Here is a 24178-nt window from a genome sequence, read left to right on the forward strand (position 1 = left end):
TGGGTGCCCCGGAGGTTGCCCAGAATAGTATAGAAGTGGAAAGAGAGAATCTGTAGTTGGGAACTTGGATCTAAGCCCTGGTCATAATACTTCATAGGGCTCGGTCTTGGGCAGGTCACTTCATGTCTTAGAAGTTCCTTTTCTTCAATTGCAAAGTGAGGTTACTGTTACTTCCTCCATATTCAGAGCTAGCTAGCCAGGGAAGGTGGAGTGCTCGCGATGTTCCATCTCTCTGAGGCACTCTCTGAGCCCATGGCGTGACACTGGGCCCCCTGGATAATCGTCGAGTCATCTTAATTCCATCTGCAACTTTAATTCTTTTTTTCCATGTAATTAAGAAATTCACAGGTTCCGAGGATTGGGACAAGGACATGTTTGGGGAACCACTACTCCTCCCGGCACGGCCTCCTCCTGGGATCACCCACACCTCCTTTTGCCACGCTGCAGTGCACGCTCCACGCTGTCAACATCATCTTTTTGAAACACAATCTGGTATGTCACCCCCGCGATTAAAACCATTCCAGTAAAAATATAAAATATATACAATTTTTAAACCCTTCCTTACCTTGGTGAGCAAATTTCCCTCCACTTTCCAGTCTCAGTTCCCACTGCTTCCTTTGATCCCCTGACCTAGTCACACTGGCCTTTCATCCCCTTCTATTCCACTTTCTCTATCCAGTCTCGGGGCCTTTGCACATGCCATTCCCTCTGCCCAAGATACATTCCAGCTGCTTCCATACCACTCATCCCCTAGAGCACAGCAGGTGTCACCTCCTCAGAGAAGCCGTCCTGGGCCTCCCCAACTTGCTCACATCACAACTATACCCTCCCTACACTTTTGTCACTCTTTCTTAACACAGTGCAAAGTGACATTTGTTTGTCTGACTAGCCAGCTAACGACAGCTGACTCCATAAGGGACAGTGTCTGTGGTTCTATCACTGTGCCCCCCACAGGGTCCACCACATGGTAGAAAGTCAATAAATAATCGTTGTATGGAAGAATGAAAGCATGGCATTCTCAATATACCGATGAGGATATACACTGGCACTCAAAGAATGCTGGGGAACGTGGCCAAGGTCACACAGCTAGCAAGTAGGGGTGGGGACGCTGGGACCTGACCCAGGTTGGGTTGACACTGCTCCATCTGCCTCAGGCTGCTGTATGGGAGAGGTGCTGCGGACAGTCTCATTTTGGTACTTTTCCTAAGGGGAAGGTGGCGTTGGTCCCTGCAGCTACCTGAGATGGAACTTCCAGAGCGGAGGCCCTCCGCCATAAACGACCCCTAGGTCAGGCTCTTCCCTAAGCCTCATATTTCATTTGCAGCCACTGGGAAGGCAGTTGAGGGAGGTGGCACACCTCCCAGCCCAGCCCAAGTTGCCCTCTGCTTCAGGCCAAGATGCAGCCCAGTGTGCTTAGTAGGGAAGGCGCACACATCATGTGGGGCAGAGGCTGTGCACGTGTGCATGTGTATGTGCGCACGTGTGTATATGTGTGCGTGTGTGCACGTGTGTATGTATGTGTGTGCATGTATGTGCTTGTGCGTGTGCATGTATGTGCTTGTGCGTGTGTGCATGTGTGTACGTGTGTGTGTGCATGTGCGTGTATGTATGTGTGCACTGTGCATGCATGTGCTTTGTGTGTGTGTATGTGTGTGCATGTGTGCATGAATGTATGTGTGTGTATTAGACTACAGATTCCTTGCTCCTCCTGCCACTGAGTCTAACAGCCCTCCCCTTAAATATGAGCTAGCCTAAGTGACTTGGTTGCTCAATAATATGCAGGACGGACAAGTGATGTTCTGCAAGTCCTGAGGACAGGTCTTAAGAAACCTCCCAGCATCCCCTCCACTCTTGGCCATGGTCTTTATGAGGGATGCCAGCTACAGTGTCAGAGGTTGGACTACCCTGAGATGCCGTGTCTGAGAGCCCCCGTGCAGGCTCTCCTGTCAACAGTCCCAGCTAAGTGGCTTTGTAGCCAGCAAACATGTGAGGGACGCCACCGTGATCCTTCCAGACCAGCCCATCCAGTCAGGTTCCACTCAGTAATGCACGAGGATTCAAAGACTCAATCAGCCAAACCCTGCCCAAACCCTGACCTAAGAAGTCACGAGCCGTAATAAAATAGTTGTTGTACTAGGGCACTAAGTTGCCAAGCAGATTGTTTTGGAGAACTAACTAGCTAGTACAGAGCATGTGTGTTTGGGAGGAGGGGGCCTGAATTGTATTCTATGCATGTTTGTATGTAAAATTGCACCTGTGTCTTTCTTTCATGATGTAGAGTGAGTATGCCTAGTTTTGCGACATGTCTATGTGTTTGCTCTGATCGATACACTTTGTGCTTCTGTGTGTTTACGTGTGTCTCTGTGTGTGTGTAGGGCCGACTCTCCCATGTGAAATCCTATGCCAGTGCTTAATGCCGTCTTTGCCTGTGTAAGAAAAGAACCCAGACAGACTGTAAATGTATGCACATGTGTGTTTACGTGAGGAGAAGTTCTGATTGCAAAACAGGACATAGCCCTTAATGAGTGGGTTCCAATGAGGAATTCATTCAATACAGGCCATCATGATCCCCCACTGTTTGCCAGGCACTGTGCCAGGAGCCAGGAATTTGGAAAAGAAGACCCGATACAGGAAGTTGGGCAAGGCCAAGGGCATAGCAGAGACTCTGTGAGAATCAGTCCAGGGTTAGCGCCCAGGGTATTGGCCAGTTATGTGGGCTCCTGGGCACCGTGAAGCCCTGGACTCCACGCCTGTAAGACTGGTCCCTCTAAGCCCATGAGTGGGCAGCTCAGAGTCAAGCCATGTCCCCTGTTCCAGTCTCCCCTAAATATGGCAGCAGTTACTGAGGACTTCTCATGGGATAGTACCATGTTCCCCGAAAATAAGACCTAGCTGGGCAATCAGCTCTAACGCGTCTTTTGGAGCAAAAATTAATGTAAGACCTGGTCTTATTTTACTATAAGACTGGATTTTAATATAATATAATATAATATAATATAATATAATATAATATAATATAATATAATAACATAACATAATATAATATCGGGTCTTATATTAATTTTTGCTCCAAAAGGCACATTAGAGCTGATCACCCCACTAGGTCTTATTTTCAGGGAAACAGGGTAGTAAGTGTTCAACGAAACTCAGTTCCACAGTGAGTCAGGCACATTTGGGAGCATCAGGTAAAACAAAGAGAAAGATTTTTTTTCCTACATAGATTCTCAGTGCCCTTATTACATCACTGCACACTGTCAGTTTCCAAGAGGTAATATAGAACGCAGTATTTCCCAGAACCACGTAAGCATGCAATCCCTTTTTCACTGAGCAAATGATGGTCTTTGTATCTCAGGTAACTCATTCAGGAGAAATTCTGCTGCAGAAATAATAGGTACTGTATCGGACTCTGGGGGGTCAGTCATCCACATGTCCCCTCTCCACCCATTCCCCTGTGGAAGATCACGGTTTCAAGAAATTCAAGTCTGAAGAGGGAAATTCATGGAAGAAGCCATGTGAAGGCTGGGATGGAGGGAGGGCAGTAAAAATTAGTGGCTAAACAGGAGTGGGTGTTGGTGCCATAGTGAGGAGAGAGAGAGAGAGGGACAGAAAGACAGAGAGACAGAGACAGATTGAGGCCAGAGTGAGGGAGGCCGGGCCAGCCTGCTCTGCTAACATCTCAGCATACTCCTCCCACAGTTCTCACTGCTAAGATTTCCTTCTTAGCAAGGCCATGCCATGCAAGCCAAGGTTTGTCTTTCTTATGTACCCATGTTACGTGGTGTATTAACCACATCTTTTCTGTATTTTGATGCTTTAATATTTAGGGCCTTGCTGACCCTGGAGAGACCGCCCCTCCCAAGGCTAGCCAAGAAGAGAAACCAGTGTCATTACTGTGCCACAGGACACCTGCTCTTGTGATTAAAAAGAAGAAGAAGCAATGTCTATGTATTTGTTTTCTTAAGAATACACACTGTAGGGAGCGGGCTGTAAGCTGACAAGGGCCTTGCAGCCTGCAAGGTCACCCATGGGAAGCCTCGCCTCAGCAATCTTCCCAGGAAGAACAAGATAACACTAATGCAGCCACAGACATACAAACTGGCCAATACACAAAACAAAATGTTCTAATAATACCTGCTTGTTCTGCTAATACTTGTTTGTATAGATAACTATTCTAAGCCTATATAAAAACTGTGCATGAAATAAAGACGACGCCACTGTTCCACCATCCATGGACGGTGGACCTCCAGATCCCAGCTTTCCTGTCTCTTGTGTCTTTTTTCTATCTCCTCGCCCTTCCCCCTCAGGTCAGCCCTCCTGGCCTCGCAGGCCACAGCAGACACCTCTTACTAGTGACCCAGCTGAAATCCAGCTCTCCGCAATCAGTTTCTTCTTTGGGTCCCAGGGCTTGATGACATTTATGAGCGTGCCTTTCATATGTAAGCCACCCAACCCAGAGCCTACAGCCAACCACCTTCCTGATCAGGCTCTCACACGCTGGGCCCTAATCACTGCAGGGCTAGGTCCCAGGCCACTAGGGACAGTCCCTGAGCCCCATACCCACTGAAATCGTGTACACTAGCCAGTCCTAAGCTGCTTCCCCTGCCTTTCCATTCCTTCCCCATGGAAACCACGGTAAAGGCTCTTGCGCACGTCTTCCCCTCGCTCCCTCTGCCTCCCCATACGGCCCTGCGTGGAGAGCCATGCCTCGTGTTCACAGGGACCTGTGAGTACTTCAAACTCCTTCTTGCGTGGCAGTCATTTCTGTGGCTTACCATACCTAAATAAAACAAATCTCGGGTACCCTTAAAACACACGGCATCCTGAAGCCCCAAGACCAGGAGAGACACAATTATAACATGAAGACATTGATTGACATGGCAGTGGGAGGCGGGGAGTGTACAAAATAGTTAAGGAACAGGTTTCGTACAGCCACCCCCAAACCAAACAGACACCAACCAACCAGAAAGGGCTCATCAGCCCTGGATCACCAATACGGAACGCAAGCCCCTTCCTCTGTAAAGTGGGTAAGGATATATTGTTACTGTTAGGATTAAATATGAATGAATTTAAAACACGGAGCACAGAAACCAGTACCATTATGCATTCCATAAAAGCAATATTTTATTTGTATCATTACTATTATTATTACTACTACAACCATCACTACAGATAACGAAGTGGCAACAGCTTGGTCCAGGTACTCATTCTCATCGCGAGTCTACCGCCTGGGCCAGGTGCTGTGGACAAGCTCGAGTGTTGTTGTAATTCAGGGAGAGAGACCAGTGAGGACTGGATTAGTCCAAGCCAGTCATACATTAACAAAGCATCTACCATGTGTCATGCCCTATGCCAAGCACTGAGTTCATCACCGGGGCGATTACAAAGATGACTAAGACATGATCACTTGCATTATTCCTCGTCTAGCAGGAAAAACAGGTGCAGAAACAAATCTCTATAAGCCCCCCGATGTGTGCTATCATGGGGCATGAAGAAAGTGCTGGGGTAGCCCAGCAGGAGAGAAATCCCCCAGGGAACAATGAAGGAGGGTCAGGGAAGACAGCCCAGAACATCTGGGTACAGACGATGACGCAGGCGTTCACCAGGCCCGCGAGGGAAGATGTGGCCAGCAGAAGCCACGGGGCGTGCTTCAAGCAGACACCAACACCCTTGGCACTGTTGCAAGCCAGTGAGGAGACGAGAACACACAGTGAGTGTGGGCAGCAGAGCTAAGACAGAGGACTCTGCAATTGAGGAAGAGGAGTTGAAGACCAACATGGAAAGAATCAGGTGCCACCGAGGCGTTTTGTGCAGGAGTTTCATGACAGTGATGCAAGCCGTGGTCCGGAGGAGGGTCTAGAAGCCCAGGTGGGCGCAGTGGCTCTGGGGAGGGGAGGTCTCAGCCACCACTGAGCCACCAGCCGCATGCTGAGTACAGTGCTGGCCATTTATGTGGGGGCCTCCAGGAGCCTCACTGCCTGCCAGTGAGGTCGTCTCACCAGCATTAACTTTGAAATGAAAAAGCTGGGGCTCAGAGCAGCTTCATATGGCCTGACCGACGTCACCCACTGTGGAAGTGGCCACACCGAGACCCAACCCAGGACTGTCTAACCCCAAAGTCTTTGCTCTTCCCGCTGTATGATGTGCCTTCAGAGGGGTGGGGAGGAGGTGCTGAGGTAGCTGCAGCAGCCCGTGAGGAGGCAGCCAGGCGTCCAGCCGGGACAGGGAGAAGGCACAGTGGAGGGGAGGTCAGGATGAGAGAGGCTGTAATGGCCACATGCGCCTGGCTTTGGGGCAGCCTTGATACTCAGCCCACCCACAAGGCCCCACGCGCACCTGGCTGAGGGTGGGCAATCTGGGATGCAAACCTGAGTTTCTGCACTTGGGCAGACTCTTGGGGCTTCACTTGAGGAAGACCAAGTTCTTGAACTGCAGCTGACCATGAACTGTGGACACCATGCCCTCAGCCCCTAGTCACACCTGACACGTGGTGACCATTAGAGACTGCACTTAGAGGGACTTCAACCTGTGAACCGAGGCAGACCGATGGCCAATTATGCATCTTCCTCTGCGTGGAACATCAATGCCCACCTACGACGTGCCAGGTGCTGTGCCGGGTGCTTTCCATAGTAAATTCCTGTCATTCTGTCATTCTCCTCTAAGCATTGTGTGTATTACCATCCAGTTTTTTATTGAAGAAGCTGAATTTCACAAAGCTTGAGTAATTCTCCCGAGGCCATAGAGCAGACATTCTTTTTCCTCTCTAAATGGCGCTGCTCCCTTTGTCCAGATGGCCTCCTCCTCGTCATCCACCGAGGTTCCCAAGTTTACAGGCACAGCATTGGGCAACTGAAAAACCCAGCTTTTAAAAACCAGGCCCTGATCCATCTACTCAAACGTAGGTGGGTTTCTCTGCAGAAGCAACAACGACAAACATGAAGAAACTGCCGCCTCTGAAGACATCAGATCCACGTGATATTGTTCCTGCATTTTACAGAAGTGGCGGCTGATCTGGGAGCCACTCACAATGGCCCTGATTCTGGGACTTTTAAAAAAAGAACTCAGAGCAAGGCCCTTGACCTTGGGTACATTCAGTCCCTTCTATGGAAGCACCTGGTCTCCTGAGACAGCTGCAGTGAAGCTGGTCCCCAGCCAGGCTGGAGATCAGGCAGCGGGAAGAGGTGTCCTCAGAGGAGCCAGGACACAGCAGGACATGATGTGCCCCCACTCCTCCAGGCTCCCGCCAGACAACAGACGCCCATGTCCCTGTGGATTCCGGACCTGCGGGAAGGGGCACTGGAGGAAAAGTCGTCTGTTGCTTCAGAGAAAATGACATCACTGCCAACACTGGAAACACGGACACTCTCTGACCACCACTGGCCCACTTGCCATCCCAGTCAGGACCATAATCACAGCCAGAACCAAAGTTGGGAAATCACCCAAGACTGACAAAGGCAGGACCAGGTAGCCTGTTCTCTCCTTCGCCCAGAGAGTTGCTGCAGTGATCTCGACCCTGATGGGATGGGAGGAGTAAGATGGGGAGACGGGGAGGGAACTATAAATGGGGGAGGGACGTGGGGGAGGGACTTGGTGCCCAGATTCTGCGGTGTCCACAGCCAGAAAGGCGACTGATGAGGTGTGAGCCAGGTTTCAGACACAACCAAGGTCTTTCCCACTCACCCCTCCCTGAATGGTGGCCTTTCCCTGTCCAGGGCCAGGACACATCACCACCCATGGAGTGCAAGGAAGGAGCCAGCAGGTCAGCAGGTTCAGCAAACCCTGAGCAACCTCGTGCCGGGAGGCAGGCAGAATCCCGAAGTCGTGACCCACAGACTCCCGCAGGCTGAGGGCAGGCCAAAGCCAGGAGAGACAGGAGCTAAAGCCCCAACTCCTGGTTTAGCCTGGAGTGGCTGGAGGGCGCTCCTTCCTGCCCCCCTGCATCAGGCCTCAGCTCCACACGGGAGGGCAGACAGACCGCAAGGCTGCCACAAATACGTGACCTGGACTAGGCTTCTAGAATTCGCAGGTTTTTTTCCCCAAGCAGCAAGGGGCACATCAGACTATGAGTCAGCCAGGGGCTCTGGTTAAGAATGCAGGTTCTGATTCAATAGATCTGGGGTAGGGCCTGAGAGTCCACACTTCTGGCTAGCTCCAAGGGGGTGCTGACGCAGCTTCTGCCCTAAGGGCCACACTTGGAATAACATAGAGCTCTAGATTCAGACCAGCTCAGAGCGCTGACCAGATCATTCAGCAGAATGCCTACATCACCTTTACATCATTCTAGAATCTCAACATCCCAAACCTGGCTGCACATCGGACCGACATGGGCAATTTGGTAAACATGCAGAAGGCTCAGTGCCAGAAATTTAATTCCATAGGAATGGGATCAGGGATTCTATAGTCTTAAAAAAAAAAAAAAAGTTGCTCATGGATTTTGGTGCATAGCCCTTTCCAAAGATAACTGCCCACCTGACCCTCCTGAGCCCCCAGGACTACCTCTCTGCCTTTTCTATTTCTGTCTCTTTAGCTCCACCTACCGTCTCCATGTTACAATGACCTTGAAGCTTCCACTCATAACTGGACACAAGTACGGAGAAAGCCTCAGGGGTGTGATCTGCACTTATGTGAGGAAGGCCGGCGCCTGACCCAAAATAAGATTTCTCCCCCATTTCAGCTGTCTCAATGCCTTCAATTTCTCAGGTTGTAATATAATCCCAATTTCAGGGCCAGTGCCAGAATCCTATGTATCTCATTATCGTGGCTTTAACAAAGGGTACAGATTATTGATCCAATAAATGGTGGTGAAACTTAAATGAAAACTTTGAATGAAGCATTGCCCTGTCTTCTATTTTTATCAAAGGAAGACATCTGGAGAAGAGCAATTTAAATGGGTTGCAACCTGTAGTTTTCCTCTGGGACACAAACTGGGTGACACGAGAGCACTGTGTACCTCCAAAAAGAGAGGGGAGAAGGAAAGTGAGGTGGGGGCCTCTGCAAAGCATGTGCTAGGCTCCAAGTGCGATTTGCTAGGTGCTTTACAGACATTGCCATTCAGGAACTAAACCTGCTTGCTTATCAAAACCGATGGAGAATTCACTAACATTTTACATTCTCAGGCCCCACTCCAACCTGCTGAGTCAAAATCTCTAGCAGCAGAACCCAGGGACTTTTTACGCTCGTGGGTGAGTCCAGTACATGGGAAGCATTGTGTTACATCGTCTAACCCTCACCCTAGCCCCTTTTACACATGAGGTCACTCACGTGCAGAGGGACCTACTGCATTTACACAGGGCCACAGCCAAAGCCAGGAGAAGGAAATGGGACCAAGCTTCCTACTGGAAGTAAAAATATTCAAAATCAGGGGAGCGGGGGTACATAACAGGTGACGACTTTTTGCTTTGAATATGCCAGTGTTTCCCGAACATACACAGCAAGGCAAATTTCCATCTAGGGCATGGTCACCGAGAGGACTACACGCCACCAAGTGAGGAGTTCTTAGTGGGAGAAAGCCACGGACATTGACAACCTGTAAGAAAGTGGCAGCCACCGGAATTTAGAGGGAACATCTCTGGCAAAGAAAATGCTTCCATTTTTCATTGAATAGTTAGGTTCCCAGATCAGGGCACTATCACATACACATACAAACACACACACACACACACACACACACACACACACACACACACACACACACACACACGAAGACAAGTAATGATTTCAGCAAGGCATTTGATAAAATCTTTCATGATGTCCTAAAGGATAGTTTGGATAACTTGGGTTGGGTAATATTATAACAGGGACAGCTAAATAAACTAGCATTCCTGAGGAATGAGAAATCCCCTTGGACAGAGGCCTCAAATATCATGCAACTGCTTCTCTTCTAGCTGTTCCCTCCTTGAACATTTTATCAATATTGGGTTGGGATAGAAAACATGTTTGTGACTTATGGTCAAGATAGTGTAGTGAAATTGTACTTTGAAACATTCCCTCTGACCCCAATCCACAGTGTATAAAAGGATAAAACAAAATAACATACGGAGGCTCAAAAAACAATGTAGGTGTTGTCATGAACCAAAGACAGATTAGAAATGTAAAGCCACTGGTCCAGAAGCAGAGAGTGCGGCCAGCACCTGCAAAGGGACACGTGAGAATGGGCACCAGGTTCTACATTGAAGCCTGCCCTGGGAAGGGGTCCCACCTCTAGCAAAACAGACCTGACATTTTCTGCAGTGCTACTGCTTAGGGCTAAGGCTATAGAGGGCAGTGGGAGGACAATGACACAACCTATCAAACTGAATGGCTGCCTGGCTCAGCATCTGTGTGGCACATTTCCCCAATATCACTATACAAAAGGAGCTCGGAAGTGCTGTTATAAGGCCTGGCTCTGGACTGTACTCCAGAAGAGGCAACTAGCCTGGGGTGTCTCTCAAATCACCTGGGCTTAATGTTGGAGAACAAAGGACTGGTGTGGGGTTAGGGTCAGGGGAGGAGATGGATATCACAGGAGGGAAATAACAGCAACAAATAAAATATTCATTCAAAATAAGCCCAAAAGCAAGACTTCTTACACTTATGAACAAATATAATGCTAAGAAAGACAGCAAAAATAAATAAACAAACAAACACTTGGAGTATGGATTCACACCAAAGTCATTTCATTGAACAGCCTGACAATGATTCTAAATAAGTATAATTAAGGTGCATAAAGATCTAGATTAAGGAACAGCATCCACTAAAAAAGAGAAATTACAAGACAGAAAGATAGAAAAATTGAACACCAGTCAGTAGCTAGGGAAAAGAACCAATTAGAAGTCTTGGAAATGAAAACTATAGTCACTGAAATTAAAACAAAAGTATTGGGTCGGCCCAGTGGCTCAGGCAGTTAGAGCTCCATGCTCCTAACTCCGAAGGCTGCCGGTTCGATTCCCACATGGGCCAGTGGGCTCTCAACCACAAGGTTGCCAGTTCAACTCCTTGAGTCCCACAAGGGATGGTGGGCTCCGCCCCCTGCAACTAAGATTGAACACGGCACCTTGAGCTGAGCTCCAGATGGCTCAGTTGGTTGGAGCGCATCCTCCCAACCAATTGGACCTGGAGCTGAGCTGCACCCTCCACAACTAAGACTGAAAGGACAACAACTTGAAGCTGAGCTAAGATTGAAAGGACAACAACTTGACTTGGAAAAAATTTTTAGAAGTCCTGGAAGTACACACTGTTCCCCAATAAAGTCCTGTTCCCCTTCCCCAATAAACTTTTTTTAAAAAAAGTATCAATATAGTGGACGATATCTAACAAGAAGCATTAAAAGAGAATTAATGAAGTGGAATATAGTAAGGAAAAACTCAACCAGCACTAGCAAGTCAAAGAGATAAAGAAATAAAGAACATCTAGGAGACATGGAAGATACAGTGAGCAGTGAGAGGCTAAAATTCCATATTTTCCTAAAAATAAGACCTAGCCGGACCATCAGCTCTAATGCGTCTTTTGGAGCAAAAATTAATATAAGAGCTGGTCTTATATTATATTATATTATATAAGACCTGGTCTTATTTTAATATAAGACTGGGCTTTTATTAATTTTTGCTCCAAAAGATGCATTAGAGCTGATGGTCCGTCCAGCTAAGTCTTCTTTTCAGGGAAACATGGTTTGTGTCTGATATCTGTTCCAGAAAAGATACTTAAGGACATCGCAGAGGAGAAACTCTTGAAAAGATGTCTGAAAGTCATCTAAAATTGATAAAACACATGACTAATGAGTGAAAGTAGACTGAGCATTGAGAAGTGTAAATAAAAATAAATATACACACATTGTAGGGACATAGCAGAACAAGGCAAAGGATAAAATTTAAGTCTCATAAAAGACTAATATTTTTTTAAATACTGAGGAAAAACAGTTGACAATTTAGAATGAGTGAAGGTCTAGGTGATATTTAGCAGGAGTATATAAATAATAAATAAGTTTAAAACCAAATTAGACATTAAACAAGTATGTTTAAAGATTAAAGAGAACCACTAAAAGAATGGGAATTCTACAGTCATAAAAGCTGAAGAAAAACAAAAAAAAATGGGAATGGAAAAACATATTTTTTCAATTGTCAATTGATAAAAGTCAGGAAAGGAAAACAAATAAGTCAGATTTTCAGATGTAACAAAATCAGTACATTCGATAACAGAATTAGAGGATCAAAGGGCTTTGACAGGTCTAAAACCAGTGACATGACATTTAAGACAGATATACTAAGACTCAAAGTTGAACTATATAACTCCTAGCAGGGTCATGAATGCCGCCTGCATATCTTGTATTATTTGGGAACTCCCTAATTGATGTTAGCGTCCAGGACTGAGAGCAACTGTAGGACTCCCAAGAGGCCAGCTTTGAGTTCAAGGCCAGATTAGATGACCGACCCCAAGGCCCTTTCCAATCCAGCATAAAGGATCCCCTATATCGTTAACTTCTTTCATCCAAAAAGTTTGTAAAGGCGGGATCCATAGAGAAAGAACGGTGTCTCTCCTGCTACCCCCCACCTCACCATCACCCTAAGAACAGGCATTGAGTACTGAGATCAGTTGGAACATGACCATCATTCACGTGAGATCGTGCTGCAGAACCAAATCTCTAACCCTGAGCATCAGGGGTAAGCAGAGCCATGCAGGATGGGAGAACTGGCGCCCGGGAGTTAGAGTTCATTCCTATAAACGCTGTGCAGAGAAGAATGGGAAGGCAGCATTTCCAGTAGAGGGAGCATTGTCTTTCGAAGCAGGAGGACCACAGTGGAATTATAGTTTCACTGCTACTCATGAGACCTCAGTCCAGTTAAGTAATATCTCAAAGCTCCTCTGTGTATAAACTGAGGGTATTACCCCACTCATATGGTTCTCACGGGGACTGATAAAACAAAAAGGGAAAATGCCTCTTAGGGCGCCTGGCATATAGAAAGCACTCAGTCGACAACAACAACAATAATAAACCTGGACAGTTATCATTTTTGAAAGCACTTTAAATTATCCATAACCTGGGAATAACTCATCTGTTTGCAAAATACCATTACACAAGGTGGCTGCCCAGTGTCCAGCGAGTAAGGCTGGTCTTTCTCTTTCTAGCTGGTGACCTCTCACCCATCAGGCAGTTCTAATTGGATAAAACCCAGAAAGCTGATCCCATGCTGCTTCACCATTAACTGAAGTGTCTATCAAATGGCTATTAATAAACTCAGCTTCTGCCTAGGTCAAATCAGGGAAGAAACCGACTAGCCACGCCCCCGTTTCCTTTATTTTGAACGACTCTGAAGTTCAAATCACCTTGTCCTTAGATAAAAAGAATTCACTAAAACTCTCTTATTGTTGGCTGAAAATGTTTTGTGTATTACCTCATTTTTCACTTGTGCCCCACTTGCGTGGAGCAGAGGGGACTCAAGGGGGCCTTGTCCTGGGTCCCGGCGGGACAGCGCTCTCTAGAGTAACTTCTGAGCCAGGACACCCGGGCCAAATGACAGCCATTGGAGGCTCACTGCCTAGAATTCTGTACGGCAAAGGAGGAACAGGCTGGAGCTGCAGGATGTAACAGGGCAGGGAGGCAGGGTCCTCCCAGCCCCAGCTGTGCAGAAAGGCTCCATCCACCAATCTAAGGTCTGCAGACTGTTACTCCATGTTGCTCCAAAAAGAATTCCAGCTTGTGATTCCAGAGATGGACAGCCTACAGGAGGTTAGCTCCTCCAGGGGTTTCAAACTTTACTGAGTCAGGCCCTGGGTGACTGTGGAGAGGGAAGGTGGGGGCTGGCAGAGAGGTGGCTGATGTGAGGAAAGGACAAGAAGCTTGAGAAAGGAGGGCACCAAGTTCCCCATCTTTGCGTCTTCACAAGTTGCCCCATTGTTATTTCATCTACACAATGGGGTCTAGATACTGTCGTTGATAGCAAAGCTCCCACGCTGGGAAGTGCAGGCGCTGGACACCATGGTCAGACCACCTCCCGGGCCACAGCTGGCACACGGAGTGTGCAGAGTGAACAAGAAGGAGGCCTCTGCAGGAACACACTTCAAAAAGGTGCCCCTTCCTCCCACTGTCCCAGCTGGCCTCAGTCCAAAGCTCAGCACGCTGTTGAGCAGAGTGCAGGTTGAATTTCAGCCCTTAGTCGCCCCTGAGCCAGCACCCTAGGCAGACCACAAACTACAGAACCCTACACAGCGGCCCTGCCACAGCCTCCTTTTACCGAAGCAGCTGTAAGGCTGTCTCCACTGCTACCTCCGCCATGACTAACAGCGAGCTTATTCCCCTTAGAGGGGCCCCCTTCTGCTTGCAATTGCACACGCCGAGTCTCGTGGAGACAGCCCTGTGGAGAGGTGTCATTGCTCCACAGTTACAGCGGGCCTGCTCAGAGCCACACCGTGAGCCTAGAACCAGAACTCCCGACGAGGCACTTTTTCTGCGTTCCTCCATTAGTGAACACGAGTCTCCCCTCAGAAGAGTCTTGTTCCCTTCCTCCTAGTAGCAATGAACTCTTCAAAAGTTCAGAGTCAAGCCCCTCCTGTCCCCGCCTTGCTGTCCCTGCTGCAGGCCTGTCACGCCCTGAGCCATGGTTACAGGCTGATGGACCAGGAACGTCCCAGTCGCATTCCTACAACTGCTCCGTAGTTTCAGTGGCTCAGGGCTGCTAACATTGATCTTTCAGTGAATTTCTCCTTTATCCACAGTGCTGAGGAGGTGAAAGGGGAGGTGACAGTGCAGGCGCAGGGCACACCTACAGGGGCAGCCCTGCCCCCTCCTGGCTCCTCTGCAGAGCCCCAGGAGGCAAGAGTTGGGGCAAGGAAGTGTGTACCTGGGGCTTCTCAAATCAAAAGCCAGTGCAGACCTCTTTTCTTTTCCTTCCTTCTCAGCCACCCATTCCCAACCCTCAGGCTCAGCTCCAGGCCCACCACCCACACAAGGCTGACTTCCTGACCTGCCTCACTCCAGTGGCTCCCAGCCCCCAAAATGGCAGACCTCAGTGTCTGGACCTCAGCGTCTGAAGCATAACTAGCCCAGTCCATTCTCTCATGCTTTCTGCCACAGAATCTGGCATTTTAAAATATCAGAACACAAAATTAGACACGATGCATGTTACACGATATATCTTATTTCATGTAGTTTCTTAGCTATCACTGAAAGTCAAGACCGTGTGTTCTCCCATAGCCCCCTACCCCCACCCCACTGCCCGGGGCCTAGAACCGGCAGAGCAGACACACGAGGTAAGCAGCATTTGTAGGGAGCTCCACGGTTTGCAAAGTGTTTTGACTCACATGACTCACTTGAGCCTCACAGTACTAGGCAGGGAACTGAGTTCCCCCAGAGAAGTGACCTTGTCCAAGGTCATGGAACGTTGGGCCTGCAACCCTGGTTTCTAGACCCTGCATCTGCAACTCTCGGGCCCATCAGCATGATGCTTCTCAATACCAGGTATACATGTGCAAACAATACATTTCTTGTTGGGAAAGAGTGAGTGTTCATCACAGGCCTAATTTTAATTTAAATGCATTCAGTTACACGTATCCTTGGCGAAACAGACAGGAAGAGAAAAAAGGCTAATAATAATTTCAACCGTGCATGCCAACTCCTCTTGCTCTTTTTATTCCAGAGAGTAATTCCCAGAGGATCTCGGGATGAGAGAGGTAGACCTGCTATTTCCCCACTGTCTCACCCCCCAGGTAGAGCTCATGGGGCAAAAGTCTCAGCGTGCTGGTGTGATGGAGGGCTCAAAGCAAGGGGTCTCGTGGTACCAACAAGGCCAATCGCGCAAGGCTTCGCAGGGGAACGGCTGCCGGAAACAGCGCCCGTGATGGATTGCATAATAGGAGGTAACACTCGTCACATGCATACTAGGTGCCTTTTTAACGCTTTTAGTCCTCACAAAATCTGTGTGCAGATAAGGAAATGAGACTATGCAAGGTCTCAGGTAGCAAGCCCGAGAGCTAGGCTTTGAGTCCAGACAGGTAATCTCTGCAAGCTACTCCCTTAACCATTAATGCAAACATGCCAGGAAAAGGTGTCGGCAGTGGGGATCGCATCCTAAGGGACCTTGACCACACACGACTTCTGCCTCTTGCACTGACTTCAGATCCTAATCTTTGCATGAAACACACCACTACCAAACAAAGCACCCCACCCCACTCTAGCCCAGACCAGAGGGCTCGGGCAGATGACTAGGACCCTGAAGTGGCAGTGAGAAAAGGATCTCTAGGAACAAGCTGTAGATGAGGGGACAGCTCCAAAGCCAGGCACACGTGAAGCCTTACAGGTGTGAACTAGGCAGGGTGACCATCCCATTCCAGAGCAAAAGGAGGCGCTACAAATAATTACATCAGGACTATAGGTGTTACTCCAACCGAGCCAGGCAAACACAGCTGTGTGTTAAGTGCTGTGGGGACGCCTAGATGGAGAGACCCTGACTGCCCTCAGGAGCTCACAGCTCAATGGGAGAGAGGAGACAGGCACGGAAGCACTGGAACATAACAGGCAGAGAGGGAAGGGCGCTAGCAGGTCAGAATTTAACCACACTGTTCGGAGCTTATCCCCTGCACTCCAGTTTCATAAAGGGAAACAAAACTGGTTTCCATCAGAAACACACAGAACATGAAACAAAGAAAACGTAGGTGACCCCAGCCTCAACCACTAATTGAAATTCTGCGGAGATGGTGGCATTTAAACTGGGCCTCGAAGGACGAATAGGACTGTGATCAGCTAAGAAACAGAAGGAACTGCACATGTTCAGCTTTTCTCTCTGCCCCCCTCCCCCATCCTCACATACCCAAGGGGCTGGTGGTTTCAGGCCCACCTGAGGCAGGAGCCTCTTGAGAGCCCTCCACGGACCAGGCAGGCAAACAGATATTTCAAGTCAGCGGGGGCTCTTGGGAGAGGTGCGCTCTTTCCCTGAGTCTGTCTGCCTACACCCCACCACAGTCAGGGGCATGGGCCCCAGAGGTCCCTGAAGAAAGGGGCCTGGGAGGGTGTTGTCCAGCCTCTGTCCAGGCCTCTGGTCAGTGTGGCAGAAGGAGCCCAGGTGGAAAGCATATGCTCTGGGCAGCTGGAGCCCAAATCCCAGCCCCCGAGCCTACAAGGCTGGAGGTGGCAGGAGGGGTCCTGATGGTCACCTCCCTAGAGACCCAGCTAACGGATTGGCTCAGCGCCTCTGAAGAAAGACAGCACATGGTTATGGTAGGAGAGAACAGAGCTAAGAGAAGGAAGGTGAGGCCAGCTTTTGAGAGGCCTTGAATGCCGAGCTAAAACGTCTAGTTGAAGATTACCCTCAGAATTCTGCTCTGTGTTAGCAGACAACGGGGTCTGGATTTGCGCATTTCCTTCTCACAGTACTAAGACCAACAGTCCAAGCGGAAATGTTCTGATTTCATTTCGCCATTATATTTACAAGCCAACCTGTCACAAGAGGCTATCTTTTTTCAGGTTTAGTTCTATTATTTACTAATAATAGCTACCATCTATCGAGTACCTGTGAGTATTATATTATTAAATATTGTAAGCCCCATTTTACAGATGAGAAAGTGAAGGCTCCAAGAGATCAATACTTGAAAGTAGCAAAACTGGGGCTTGAGCCCAGGCCACATGGCTCCTGTCCCCTACCCCACCCTCACCACCGCCTTCACTCTAGGTCCCACCTATTTGGCCCGTCCATGACTGCTTGCTTTCTTTCTTTCACAGGCTAGGTGCCTGACCAAGATGAATGTCACCATGTACACCCCAGCTAAGGAGAAATAAAACCCCCAAAGCCCTGAGAAACAAAACCGGCAGATTTAGCTTGAGGGGAACACCCTGTCCTCACAAAGCCACCCTTTGCTCAGGCTGAGCCCTCAGCCTACAAGGCTCCACCCCATGGGTTCTGTTTATTGAAATCCTACTCTTCTCTAAGGCCTGGCTCCAATGCCAGCTCCTCAGAGATGCCTTCCCTGGCCCTGCCAGTTGAAATTCCTCCTGATCCGTGCCCCTGTGAGCTTGGCAGCCGGCCGGGCGCAGGCCCACCCACTCCATTCTGCCTTGACCTCCTGAGGGAGGAGACCAGGTCTCCCACTCACTCCATTCCCCACGGGACTCTGCACACACGCAGGGCCCAGAGATCAAGCCCAGAAGGCTCTGGGAATGATTGTGGCTAGTGTCGCAGGTGGACGGTGCCAACGTAACAGGTGCCTTTGAGGGCTCAGCTGCCAGCTGCCCTTTCCCAGCCACAGGAATGACAGCACCCCACGATGGCTGAACCACCTTTATCCTTTCCAGAAGCAGCCAGCCCTGGCTTCTGGGGCTTCTGGCCATGGCACCTGCAGCCCCTGCCTCTCCATCCTGTTTGAGCAGCTCTGCAGCGGCCTCCTCCTAAACTGTCCTGCTTTGTGGTCAGTCCATCCGAGTGTCTGCCTCAGTTTCCTGCTTTGTGCTCCACTTCTGCTTCGCCGAAGTGCCCCTCTGAGCCTGGCCCTCCTCTGTCCTCCAAGGGCTAGTCAGGCACTCGCCACCCCCGCCCCCCCGGCAGCAGCTCTCTCATTGGAGCTGGTTAGGCTCCCAGTATCCCCTCTGCAGCCACCTTTCAGCACAACAGGTCAGATTCTTCCAGACATGAGCACAACCTGAGCCAAGCCTGAGTTTCTGGGTTCTTTCAGACCTGGTGCCTGGGGCAGACCCCCTGCAAGAGCCAGGGCTGCAGCTCCAGAGTCCAGTAACTGCCCCCCCACCTTCCCCCTGCCACGGAGGCCTGCCTACCCTGGGGAAGAAAGTCACAGGTGCCACACAGCGGGGCATCCGGGCTGCATGGGACGGCATAGGGGTCTGGGGGGCTTCAGCATGGGGCTTAAAATCAAGCACACAGGGTGGTGTGGGGGTTGGAAGAGTTATGGAATTAAAAGGGACAGAGGTGGACCTGAAATTCTTTCTGTGGCTTAATTATAATGTAATGAGCCTTCAGGGAAATGGAGCATGACCTCCGTTTACCAAGTCTCCAGGCTCCCTGATGGTGGGGCGATCGGCATTTACTAGCTGGTTTATACTTGGCTGTATATCCTAAATCTTCTATCATGAACATGCTTTTATAATCAGGAAAAGCAAGTAGTCATCCAAAAATAGGAGCAAAACACAGATGTTGCCAGAGCTTCCTCGGATCACAGTGTCTGAGGGCGCCCGGGGCTGTGTGGGCTCCTACCTCCTGTCTCCCTCTTCCACCAGCCCCCTGAGCTGCTGATGGCAAGTCCCACCTTCATAGCCTCAATTTCCTCAGCTGTCAAATGGGCATGACAGCGTCTGCCTGGGTTTTACAAGATACCCACAATAATAAGACCCACGTCTCAGGGCTACAGAGACTATCCGTCACTACAGCGGACGTGGGGGACTTTATGGGAGTCCAATGCTGCCCACGAAGGAGAAGTAGGCGCATTTCTCAGCCAGCACAGGGCTGCTCCGTGTATGAGCCACTCCAGGAATGGAAACAAGACGCAGCCATCTTAATTCCAGCTGAGCACAAATCCAGTCTGTTTAGTCAGAGTGTGGATGCTGTGCTCCTGGAGGGAGGTCTCATTCCTGTCCTCACACTGTCAAGGGAGGGCCATTGATCAGCCTGGGTAACTCTTCTGCCTGCAAGCATTGTCCACTCAAGCAAATATTTGCCCAAAGGGCCAAGTGGCAAGTGGCAAATGGTGCCAGAGGAGGGGCAGAATCTGGGTCCCCTTTGTCCCCTGGGTGCCGCACTGTATTTCTGCCTGAGCACCAACAGCCAGACCCCTGCAGTGATTCCTGCCCCTGAGAGAAAACAAGCCGCCCTGAGGATGAACCTGACTAAAGCGGGAGAGGACAGGGGCTTCAGGGAACCAGCAGCCTGAGGCTCTCGCTGCTTGGTGCATGCCATCCCATCACCCTAAAAAGAAAGCCCCGAGCTCTCTCTGCTTCCAGGCACCCTCAAGGGCCAGCCGAGCCTTCTGAAGATGAGAATGAGGTGGAGCGGCACTGGTGACCCTGATTTGGGGTGGGGTTTAACACCTTATCCTTACCGCCGCCAAACCCCTGGCCTTTGGAAGATACAGCAAAGGCTGCATTCTAGCTCAGTCTCCACCCTCAGCACCCACTTCCACATGGTGTTATCTGAGCACCCTCCTGCTTTGAGGCTTTAAAAGAAAACGACAACTTAATACAAATCTTGTAAAAAATAAAGAAAATAACCAGTTTAGAACAACCTTCCCCCCAACCCCACCAAAGCGCCCCAGCATCTAGGATGAGCTCTAGAAAGGCCGGACGGGACAGCTATCGGTTTTGGAGCCCACAGCACACGTGTCGCATTCTGAGACATGGAGGTTAAAGGGCTGCAATGGACCAGTCACTTCAACATGTAGATACTTTCCTCCTCGCCCAGACACGAAAGACAACGTGAGGTCCCAGCACCTGTGCAGCGAGTGGGAAGCCCTCGAAACACGCATCTTGAGGAGCAAAGCAATCACTATTTTCCATCCAAGGCTAGGAAAAAGCGTTTAATTCTTGAGTAAGTTGTAAAACTTCATCTATGAATGCATCTTCCATAACAAGGGCCCTTGGGGAGCAGCTGGTCCCACCACTTAATTGGACAAATGTGAATGCACGAATCCTAAATGACCCCGCAGGTCCCATAAGCATTCCTCTGCTAGGGGTGGCAGTTTGCAATGGACACAAAGGCCCTTACCCATGACCAAGGTGAATCCGGGGGGCTCTTATCCTCTGGACTCTCCCAGGTGGAGCCGCAGGTCTGGTCGTCCATGGCCCGGCCCTCGGGATGCTGGCTGCCTCCTCACCACCACCACCACCACCAAGGCCTGGAGAAAAATGTCATGCAGTGGCTGATTTCACTCTCTCAGGAGCAGTGGCTGGGCCTGCGACACTGAGCCCAGGGCAGGCGGCTTCCCTTTACACCCCAGGAGCCCGGCCAAGTCACAAGGCTCAGGAAAAGAGCTGAGTGTTGAATTGCAAATCCTCTCCCACCTGGGGACTGGCTAACAAACACTGAGACACCTCCTGTCCCTGAAGGATGCAGGGTCCCAGCAGGTACTAGTTTATATGAACCTTGTGAGCTGAGACCAGGATGGGGGGAGGGGGGGAAAGGGGAGCTGGCACTAATAGTCATTCTCTCTCCTCACCAGCTATCTGAGGTATTATGAGTAAGACTCAGAGATTGACTAACTCCCCCAAGGTCACATAGCTCTAAAAGAGAGAATTGGGACTCAGACCCGAGTTCTGTCTCCAGAGGGATTTGACAGGAAGAGGCATGAGGGAGAGACCACCTCACGTGCTGGGTGCAGGGAACGTTGCACAAGTCTGTCCGTTCACCTTCCACTCTATCCTACTAGTTCCCACAAAAGCTTTGGGGAACCTTTTCTCTTTGTTCCTCTGAGTTGCTTCTGCACCCCTCAGGAAGTCAGGAAAGCCGGGCTCAGTGGGCCATTATCCTTGCCTCTAACACGCTCAGCAACATCAATCATCACCTGCTCTCTGGTTTTCACTACTTTCCACACACCAGGAAGCTAAGCATTTAAGCTGCATTCTGGCATATAATTTGCACAGCAACCCTATAAGGTTACAGATCAAAAATTGGAGCTTGAAGAACTGGCCCAGTGTGGGAAGTGGCAAAGCAGGGCCAGGCTGACTTCAAAAGCAGTGCTGGAAATCCAGCTCTAATCCTGCCAGGAGTCTGGGATCGCGGGGATTGATGGGTTGGGCTCAGAGGAGTTCAGGTGTTAGAGGGACCTGCAGCTGGATGGGAGGGAGGTCACTGACTGGGGCAGTTTCTGGGCGAGGCCAAGGGCAGAGGGCACACTGCAAGAGTGGGTGCAGAAGCTTTGATCTAGATTGACAGGACGAAGGGGGACAGCTTTGTGACCTCACCTGGGGAGAGAAAGGGCAGTACCCTGAGTGCACGACAGGGTAAGAAAAGGGCCTTAGAATACTGCAATCTGAGCATGTCGGTGGCCGACGCTGAGGCCCGTAGAAGGAAGAAGGATCAGAGAGAGGACAGTTGGAGGCAAAAGGGCAGCGGAGTGGTAGATAAGTCAGGCTTCCTGACTCAGCTCTCACCACAGAGACCTCCCTACCCGCCGCCCAGCTCCTCCCTGCAACCTGTGACCCCATGACTGCCTCCTGGAGTCGCTCAACTCTACCCAGGGGGCTCTTTGAAGCACCCTTTCTGGTTCTCCAATCCCTCCGGAGCCAGGCCTTCTCCAGTTTTCCTGCAGGTTCCTCCTTCCTTCTGGAAAGGGCCCTGATCACGATCACCTGGGGCTGCCGTGAGAGGCAAGTGCAAGAATACATAGAAAGGTGCCCTTTCTAACGCAATGGGTATAACTGCCCTCCCTTTACAGGTTCAGGGTGGCGGTGGGTAGATGTCAGTGGCTTCCCCAGGTGCTGCTACTGGTAAGGAGCAGAGAGGTACTCAATCCTAGGCCTCTGTGTTCCCAGGTCACTGTGGCACTATCCTGGCCACACTGGTGCTCCCGCCTTCCTCACCCTGGAAAAGCACAGAGAGTGCCGGAATGGACCACTGTGCACAGCCTTAGAGCTGGGTGCCTCCTAGCCCAGCCCTGGAAAAGCCACCACAGTCTGAACGCCGCGAATTGTCCTGAGGCAGGGAGAAAATAACAAGTTTAAGACACTTCTGCTGAGCTGGGTCACCACTACTCTTACTATTTTTAATTCATCCTGTCAAGATATTTTAAGAACCTCATGACTAACGAATGATAAGATTGTAATTATACCTGGTCATGTGTAGCCTTTCGCCAGAAATCTGATGGAAGCACAGTGCGTGCTCAGGAGGTGGTGAACACAAGCAGAGCCTCCCCTGGTGTAACCGAGAGGGGGCGTGGTGCTCGGTGCTGAGCCCGGGCGGGTGGTTTCGCAGCCCTGATGGCAGTGTATGTTGGAGACAGGGTGATCGGGCTGACGATGTCCTGCTGCTATGAAGGGCTGCAAACAGCCAGCACTGGTTTAGCTGATGTGCCTGGAAAAGGGCCGTGAGCAATGACAGGGCTCCCAGAAGCTCTGGGTAATGGTTCAGTCTCGCAATCTGAGCCACGCAGGTCTGGGCACTTGGTCTGCCCTTTAGAAGCTGATCTGACTCAGGGCAAGTCACTCAGCCTCTAAGAGCCTTCGTTTCCTTATCTGGGAAACACGGGGATAAAAATAGAGTCTGTCTGTCACAGTGTTGTTGCAGGGATACTTCAGGCCATGCACTGAGAGCCCTTGACACAGCGCCTGGCACGGATTAGATCTTCACGAAGCGGTAGCAACTACGAATCCTCACAATAACGCTGAGGTAGGCATTCACAGCTCATTTCACAGACAAAGAAACTGAGCCTCTGTTTTATTTTGGATTTCCATCCGCTGCAGGCTCTCTAACATTTCCTACAATAGGAGTCCTGAGGACTTCCATCACGGCCCCATGGGACCACAGAAAGGACCAAGTTGAATTTCCCCCCAAAAGCCTTCCCTTGTGTGTGACCCTGGCTATCAACAATCTCCAGGATGCGCTCTCTCCCAGGCTGCCAGCCCAAAGTCTGGGAGTCACCTGTGAACCCAAGAGCACTTTCAATTTTCCCCTTTCTGGGTCGCAGTTCATGCTATAACCCTTCCCGGAACCCTTTTCCCCTCCTCTCTTCTCAAATGCATCTACTTTCTAGTCCCAGGTCAAACCTCCTTCCTCTACGGAGCCCTCCCTGATCTCTCCACCCCATAATGACTTTTCTATCCTTTGACCTTTGAGGGAAAGGACGAGGTTGGGACTGACATTTCTGAGTTCCTTCCATGTGCCAGGTGTTTTTCTTACACATATCCTAATTCTCAAGGTGAGGCATTACCAGGTTCCAGACGATGAAACGGGCTCCGAGAGGCTCACCTGGCCACGAAAGGTGGCGCTCAGAGAGTCGTCACTGTCAACCCCCTTACCTGACACTTAGAGTGTGCCAGGGAGGTGAGTTACCTGCGAGTTCATGCCTCATCACTCCAACCACCTTAGGGGCCCTCAGGACAGAGGGCAGGCCTTACTCATCCTTAGCTCCAACATACCTCACAGAGTAGGGAGGACACAGCATGGGGAAAACTCAAAAAAGGTTCCTTTTTTGATTAATAAACTTTTGCGTGTGGGGGGGAGGTGGGGGACAGTTTAGGTTTATAGCAACACTGAGCTGAAGGTACAGAGTTCCCATA

General features: G+C 50.0%; 1 protein-coding gene across 8 annotated transcripts in view; it reads right to left on the reverse strand.

Moving 5' to 3' along the window:
* Nucleotides 1-23056, reverse strand: part of LPIN1 (lipin 1) — a 112177-nt gene extending 89121 nt beyond the window's left edge. For 3 of the 8 annotated variants that reach the window (XR_013994610.1, XM_081068369.1, XM_081068360.1), the window contains exon 1: nt 20670-21049. Coding sequence is in view for 7 of the 8 variants with exons in the window: in XM_081068369.1 (XP_080924495.1) it covers nt 20670-20744 (75 nt within the window). In the remaining variant the exon portion in view is untranslated. Of the gene's footprint in view, nt 1-20669; nt 21056-22731 lie in introns of those variants that run through there. The other 5 variants (XM_081068366.1, XM_081068363.1, XM_081068365.1 and 2 more) reach the window with 5 other exon arrangements.
* Between the last annotated feature and the right edge of the window lie 1122 nt (nt 23057-24178).

Source organism: Rhinolophus hipposideros (genome assembly GCF_964194185.1).
Source record: "Rhinolophus hipposideros genome assembly, chromosome: 12".
NCBI lineage: Eukaryota > Metazoa > Chordata > Mammalia > Chiroptera > Rhinolophidae > Rhinolophus > Rhinolophus hipposideros.